Source organism: Megalobrama amblycephala, linkage group LG2, assembly GCF_018812025.1.
Source record: "Megalobrama amblycephala isolate DHTTF-2021 linkage group LG2, ASM1881202v1, whole genome shotgun sequence".
In the NCBI taxonomy this organism is placed as follows: Eukaryota; Metazoa; Chordata; class Actinopteri; order Cypriniformes; family Xenocyprididae; genus Megalobrama; species Megalobrama amblycephala.
In genome coordinates, this window is record NC_063045.1 from 62,646,795 (window position 1) to 62,654,270 (window position 7,476).

The following is a 7,476-nucleotide window of genomic DNA, read 5'->3' on the forward strand; positions in this document are numbered from 1 at the left end:
ACATTTGAGCTTCAGCAAGAACCAATGAGGTTCATTCTCGTGTTACGCAGCACATTTGAGATTCAACAAGAACCAATGAGGTTCATTCTGGTGTTACGCAGCACGTTTGAGCTTCAGCAAGAACCAATGAGGTTCATTCTGGTGTTACGCAGCACATTTGAGCTTCAGCAAGAACCAATGAGGTTCATTCTGGTGTTACGCATCACGTTTGAGCTTCAGCAAGAACCAATGAGGTTCATTCTCGTGTTACGCATCACATTTGAGCTTCAGCAAGAACCAATGAGGTTCATTCTCGTGTTACGCAGCACATTTGAGATTCAACAAGAACCAATGAGGTTCATTCTGGTGTTACGCATCACGTTTGAGCTTCAGCAAGAACCAATGAGGTTCATTCTCGTGTTACGCATCACATTTGAGCTTCAGCAAGAACCAATGAGGTTCATTCTCGTGTTACGCAGCACATTTGAGATTCAACAAGAACCAATGAGGTTCATTCTGGTGTTACGCAGCACGTTTGAGCTTCAGCAAGAACCAATGAGGTTCATTCTGGTGTTACGCAGCACATTTGAGCTTCAGCAAGAACCAATGAGGTTCATTCTGGTGTTACGCATCACGTTTGAGCTTCAGCAAGAACCAATGAGGTTCATTCTCGTGTTACGCATCACATTTGAGCTTCAGCAAGAACCAATGAGGTTCATTCTGGTGTTACGCAGCACATTTGAGATTCAACAAGAACCAATGAGGTTCATTCTGGTGTTACGCAGCACGTTTGAGCTTCAGCAAGAACCAATGAGGTTCATTCTGGTGTTACGCATCACATTTGAGATTCAGCAAGAACCAATGAGGTTCATTCTGGTGTTACGCAGCACGTTTGAGCTTCAACAAGAACCAATGAGGTTCATTCTGGTGTTACGCAGCACGTTTGAGCTTCAGCAAGAACCAATGAGGTTCATTCTGGCGTTACGCAGCACGTTTGAGCTTCAAGCAAGAACCAATGAGGTTCATTCTCGTGTTACGCAGCACGTTTGAGCTTCAGCAAGAACCAATGAGGTTCATTCTGGTGTTACGCAGCACGTTTGAGCTTCAGCAAGAACCAATGAGGTTCATTCTGGTGTTACGCAGCACGTTTGAGCTTCAGCAAGAACCAATGAGGTTCATTCTCGTGTTACGCAGCACGTTTGAGCTTCAGCAAGAACCAATGAGGTTCATTCTCGTGTTACGCAGCACGTTTGAGCTTCAGCAAGAACCAATGAGGTTCATTCTCGTGTTACGCAGCACGTTTGAGCTTCAGCAAGAACCAATGAGGTTCATTCTCGTGTTACGCAGCACGTTTGAGATTCAGCAAGAACCAATGAGGTTCATTCTCGTGTTACGCAGCACGTTTGAGCTTCAGCAAGAACCAATGAGGTTCATTCTGGTGTTACGCAGCACGTTTGAGCTTCAACAAGAACCAATGAGGTTCATTCTGGTGTTACGCAGCACGTTTGAGCTTCAAGCAAGAACCAATGAGGTTCATTCTCGTGTTACGCAGCACGTTTGAGCTTCAGCAAGAACCAATGAGGTTCATTCTCGTGTTACGCAGCACGTTTGAGCTTCAGCAAGAACCAATGAGGTTCATTCTGGTGTTACGCAGCACGTTTGAGCTTCAAGCAAGAACCAATGAGGTTCATTCTCGTGTTACGCAGCACGTTTGAGCTTCAGCAAGAACCAATGAGGTTCATTCTGGTGTTACGCAGCACGTTTGAGCTTCAAGCAAGAACCAATGAGGTTCATTCTCGTGTTACGCAGCACGTTTGAGCTTCAGCAAGAACCAATGAGGTTCATTCTGGTGTTACGCAGCACGTTTGAGCTTCAAGCAAGAACCAATGAGGTTCATTCTGGTGTTACGCAGCACGTTTGAGCTTCAGCAAGAACCAATGAGGTTCATTCTGGTGTTACGCAGCATGTTTGAGCTTCAGCAAGAACCAATGAGGTTCATTCTGGTGTTACACAGCACGACGTGGAACGACATGAGGGTGAGTAATTAATGACAGAAATTTTAACTTTTGGATGAACTAACTCTTCCTTTATTGTTTATCGTCCTCTAGCGGCCACCTTTCTTGTGATGATTTCCAACATATAGTATAACAGTATTGAACAAATATAGACTACAACAAATAGAAATAGATAATATACAGTATAATATAAATAATAATACAGGTAAAAAAAGGGGAAAAATAATAGTAAAAGAAACAGTATAAAATAAAAAAACAATAAATAAATATATAAACGGAAAAAAGAACAGGTATGAGATCATCATATAAATAGCATAAAAGCTTCACATATCTGAAATAACAAAAAGTTTAGTTTTCTGTTTATGTATATGGTATTTCCCCATAATCAAACAAAGATTAACAATAAAGGCCACATTTGGTGGTCATCTTTGTCTATTAAAATAATAAAAAATATATTTTTCAGAAAAGTAACCTTTCATGCCTAAGCATTTACAAATGAAACATTCCAAATCGATCCAAAACATTTTGCTATTAATGCAGTTAAAAAACATTTATAAAAACATTTCATTCTTTCTCAGTCCCACAGAAATCACATGTAACTTCTACATCAGAATCCTAAGAGATTTAACACACCAGATGGAGTATTTTAAAATGAACTTCTCACCTTATTTGTTATGCAATATTTATTATTATATAATATTATTATTTTTTAGATATTTGCAGTCAATGCACTCAAATTTAGAATGATTTACGACATGACGTTTAGAATGACGTCACGTCGAATTAAACTCAATGTGTTTAAGATGAACAAGTGGTCCTTCAAACCTCAAACGTGTCGCAGTCTGAAGTAAATCGTGCTGTAGTGAGTATCAGCTGTGCCTCAACATTTCTAAAAGAAAACACTGTAAGAACAGCGCCATAAATTCTGCCAGAAGCCAAAATAAGCTGTTTTCACAAGTGCGCGTGAACGAGTGTCCCTGACTCGAGCTTCACACCAGTGTCTCTGTTATTTTAGATTATATTACAACACAAAAACTGTTGCTGTGTTTATTTTTATTGATTGATGTCGGATTGGCGGGTGCACGCAGAACACGCCCACCTCTCAGCGCGTGTTGGAGCGCGCCTTCATCAGTGTGCGGGAGCGCGCGCGCAGTCAGTGTGGAATGATGCTGCCGAGTGTGCACGCGGTCCAGAGGGTCGGGTAAGAGTTTAAGATTAATTCCTGTTTCCATATTTTAAAGAGTTCAGTGTGAATATCTCTCCTGTCTTGTGTTTTGATAGTTGTCCTGCGATATGGAGACCGTGGGATCTTTCAACAAGAGAGACACAGTTAAATAAAGTAACATTTTTATTTCACTTCTCAGCTAACAAATCTTTGTTCTAAGAAAGTTTTGCAAACATTCCCAATTTCCCTTTATGAAAACGTTACTTTTTATTGTTGACAATATTTTGATTGTTCTATGCATGTTTTAAAAACGTTTTTTTTTTCTTGGTTATGCGAACGTTAAGAAAAATTCAGTTGTATCATTTTGTAAACATTATGGGAACGTTACATTCGAATGTTCTCTGAACATTAAAAAAATAGTAATTAAATGTTAGACAAGCGTTCATGTTTCAGAAAAAATGTTCCATGAATGTATAAATAATGTTTTGAGAACATCATTAAAGATCAGATAACTCTGAAAGAACGTTCTATTAACGTTACTGGAAGAACGTTTTAAGAACATTGCCAGAACGTTCCCTGCTAGCTGTGTTTCATTTCTGTCTATTGATCTGTTTTATACGTTCTAGTGTCTGTTCTTGTGTTCAGATGGTTTCTGGAGGCTCCAGGCGGATTCAGGCGTCTGAAGATGTTTTCCATCATCCTGTGAGGTCTGGAACCTTCATTCATTAGTCAAGAACACTTACATGTTCATTAGATCTCAGAGTTTTCAAATATCACTTATTGGCCTGAAGGAAGCTCTTGTTTGTTGTTTCTGACGGATCACATCCATCCGCAGGCTGTTTCTGCCCAGATCCAGGATGCAGGAATATCTGTCTCATCTGGGCAGGACGGTTTTGGCCAGTTTCCCCGTTCAGGCCACGCTGCACTTTTACAACGATGAAGAGTCCAGCTCTGAGGAAGACGAGGATGGTGACACAGACAGCCATTAAAGACAGATCTGCATCACATGAACTCACTCGTGAGCTGTGCGTGAACACTGTTTAGGAAACAAGCCGTGGGAATGAGGATCGGGAACACTGCGATATGTTACAGGAAGCGGAGCTGATCCACGGAGATTCTCACCTGAGCCGAGCAGGTATACGGCGCGACAGGTCGGGTCACGCGGCAGTGAGACGGGTCACGCCATCAAAGAGAAAACAGACCTTTGATCTGAGGAACATCCGTTCACATCATCCCACATCCGGGAACGTCTTTAAGGTGTCTTTAAATATTATCCCTGATAGTGTTTCATTTGTATGTTGTCATTATTTCCATTATATCATTATTTTAATGTTTATTACGGTGAAGCTGCTTTGAAACCATCTGTGTTGTATAACTTCAGAGAAATAAAGCTGACCTGTTATTGCTGGAAATCTAAACACAAATAAAGACATAAATTGCTCAATATGCATTTGAATCCTCCATCATTTATTAAAAATTATAACAGTGTATAAACTTTAAAAAGGGCTTTTGCTTATTTAGAATAGTGATGGCTGAACGGCAGCGTGTGCTTGAATAATGCAAAGAAACATTAATAATAATAATAAGGATCTAAAGAAAGTCATTGTTTTTTATGGAAGCTTGTTTCCAACTCAAAATAAAAAAGGAATTCTGACTTTTTTTTCTTGCAATTTTTCCAAAACAAACTCAGTCATAATTGTGATAAAAAAAAAAATGTTTATTTTTATTCCATGGCAGAAACAAGTTTTCATAATATTCTAATAAAATAAACCTGAGAAAAGGAAAACCACAATAGTCTGTTTTTCTGCAGGTCACGGGGTCACAGGTCACAGGTTAACTGGTGACTGGCCACCTGACACCGGCGTGTTTACTCATGAGGGTCATCGGGTGCGGACGAGCAGGAACACGCACCTGCGGCAGACGGATTGGAGACGTGATGGGCAGATAGTGAGATGACCGTTTCACTTCTAGTCTGAGGTCACAGAGGTCACGGTCTGACCAAACAGCCACACAACATGACGAGCACAACAGCAGCAAAAAAACAGGAACAGGAACTTAGTTTTTGAGAAAGATGTGAAAATGCAGTGATGTTTTAAGAACTGGGTTTTTTAAAGTTTTATTTAACTGCTGAATGTCCACGAGTCCGTCAGGGGTCAGCGGGGTCACGACGGCCCGCTCAGGTTCATCAGAAAGTCAAATCTCAGGCCTGTCACATGCGGCTGATGGATCTGATCATCTAAACCCTGAGCAAACGCTGAGCAAACGTCTGCACCGATGACAGAGACGGACGCCGGCACACATATTCACTGCTCGTGGTGATCCAGGTAAAACAAGCGGTTTATTTCACTGATGGGAACGTCTCTGAGTCTGGGAATCACTCCTTCCTGATCCTCAGCCGTGCACTGACTCCTGGCATAGCGATCTAAACAAACAACCAGAAATCACTTCATTTATCCATGCAAGAGGTTTGACCCGTTCACTGTCTTTGAGAAATGAATTCATGAGTGTGAGGGAATATTAAGTGAAAGCAATAAAAGTGTAAAAAAGTTATAGAAGTTACTGTAAAGCAAACCTAATGAACATACATTTTTTATTCTATACAACATATATATTTTCTAAAATTGCTAAAGTCAAAGCCACATCTATCCAAGCTGTGCTCCAAATTTGAAGTTGATATCACAAAACGGAGAAGGTTTTAAAGTGCCGTTTCCATGGTAACACAACGTCCAATTTCAAAACGGTTCACAGGACAAATCTTTCTAAGTTTAAGCTTTTCACCCGTGATGTTGTCCACTGATCTGAGCGGAGCCGTGTTCATCATGTTCACCCCAAACAGCAGCACAAAACAGGAGGTTAAAGTGACCAGCAGGTAGATGGGAGCCGCCAGAGCCCAGTATCTGAAAACAGACGAGTGCAGGACGTTAGTCTCGATTAGTTCATTTTCAAATAAAATTTTCCAAGTGCTTCCGCCAAAACCGCACTTTCGTATTCTTCAAAAAGCTCACGCTGTATGTCCTACACCTTCCCTAAGGAAGCGTTATGAATCAGCGTGTCGAATCAGCGGTTCGGAGCGCCAAAGTCACGTGATTTCAGCAGTTTGACACGCGATCCGAATCACGATTCGACACAAAAGATTCATAGCGCTCCGAAGCTTCCTGAAGCAGTGTTTTGAAATCGGCCATCACTATATAAGTCGTTATTTTGTTTTTTTGGCGCACCAAAAATAATCTCGTGGCTTTATAATATTAATATTGAACCACTGTACTCACATGACCTGATTTAAATATGTTTTTAGTACATTAATGGATCTTGAGAGAGGAAATGTCATTGCTCAGGCCTCACTGAGCCATCGGATTTCATCAAAAATATCTTAAATTGTGTTCCAAAGATGAACGAAGGTCTTACGGGTGTGGAACGACATGAGGGTGAGTAATTAATGACAGAAATTTCATTTTTAGGTGAACTAACCCTTTAATTTCTTTTCGACTGAAGAAAGACAGACATGAACATCTTGGATGACATGGAGGTGAGTAAATTAGCAGGAAAAGTTTATTTGAAAATGAACTGATCCTTTAAGATCTAAACAGAGTTTCACTCACTTCTGAGGCCAGTAAGTCAATCCAGCAGAATGAAGCCAGTCGTCAGGAACAAAAGCCCAAACCACATACAGCACTGAAGGAGCACATTCAGCAGATGCTTTTATTACAAATGAGTAACAAACAGTTGAGTCAAAATAAAGAACAAAAGTCAGTCAAGTTGTCTGTTATGGAAAGTAATCATGTAAAATCATAAAAACAGATTTTGACGCACAGAACCCGAACTGAGACCCCAGGAACAGCACGAAGCCGTAGATCGCTCTCTCCGGGAGAGGAGACGGAGAGTTTTCCACCATCATCCACACATTCACAGATAATTACTTCTGAGCCTCGACAACATTAAACACTTCGATGAATCTAACAGTTTGAAAGAATCAGATGATTATAAATAACACAACAATGTCCTTCTCTGATGCGGCTTGTGTCGTCGCGTCTTTGCGCAGGAGCGCCGCGTTCTGCTGCCCCCGAGCGGCCTGGAGTCTCACTACACGCGGTTATCTCGTGTTTGTGTGGAGAGCCTCTCGCCAAAACCAGTTCAAACACAATAAACAGCTTTAATACAGTCAAAATACAGAGCTTTTTTTTAGCAGCTGTACATACGCGCGTTTCTGTTAGAGATCCTCGCAGCTCTTCACATTCTCTCACTGTATGTGATGAAATCTATGTGTGACATTTCATCCTAAAGCGAGACAACCCAGGTGAATAGGGTAAAAAACTAATA

At 40.8% G+C, this 7,476-nt stretch overlaps 2 protein-coding genes across 3 annotated transcripts; one reads left to right on the forward strand and one right to left on the reverse strand.

Moving 5' to 3' along the window:
- Positions 1–2,064: 2,064 nt before the first annotated feature.
- ripply3 (ripply transcriptional repressor 3) lies at positions 2,065–4,605 on the forward strand. Its single transcript, XM_048181422.1, has 4 exons — positions 2,065–3,195; positions 3,276–3,333; positions 3,805–3,866; positions 3,995–4,605. The coding sequence occupies exons 1-4, from the start codon at positions 3,158–3,160 to the stop codon at positions 4,146–4,148; spliced, it is 312 nt and encodes a 103-aa protein (XP_048037379.1). The 5' UTR covers positions 2,065–3,157; the 3' UTR covers positions 4,149–4,605.
- A 250-nt stretch (positions 4,606–4,855) lies between these two features.
- Positions 4,856–7,429, reverse strand: LOC125262582 (phosphatidylinositol glycan anchor biosynthesis, class P). 2 transcript variants are annotated; one of them, XM_048181420.1, is made up of 4 exons: positions 6,970–7,429; positions 6,759–6,855; positions 5,938–6,056; positions 4,856–5,581 (listed from the first exon to the last, which is right to left on the reverse strand). In XM_048181420.1, exons 1-4 carry the CDS (start codon positions 7,052–7,054, stop codon positions 5,463–5,465), a joined length of 420 nt encoding a protein of 139 aa, XP_048037377.1. In that variant the 5' UTR covers positions 7,055–7,429; the 3' UTR covers positions 4,856–5,462. The 2 variants fall into 2 exon arrangements, with proteins under 2 accessions (XP_048037377.1, XP_048037378.1); XM_048181421.1 differs by having other exon boundaries at positions 6,759–6,831; positions 6,970–7,396.
- Between the last annotated feature and the right edge of the window lie 47 nt (positions 7,430–7,476).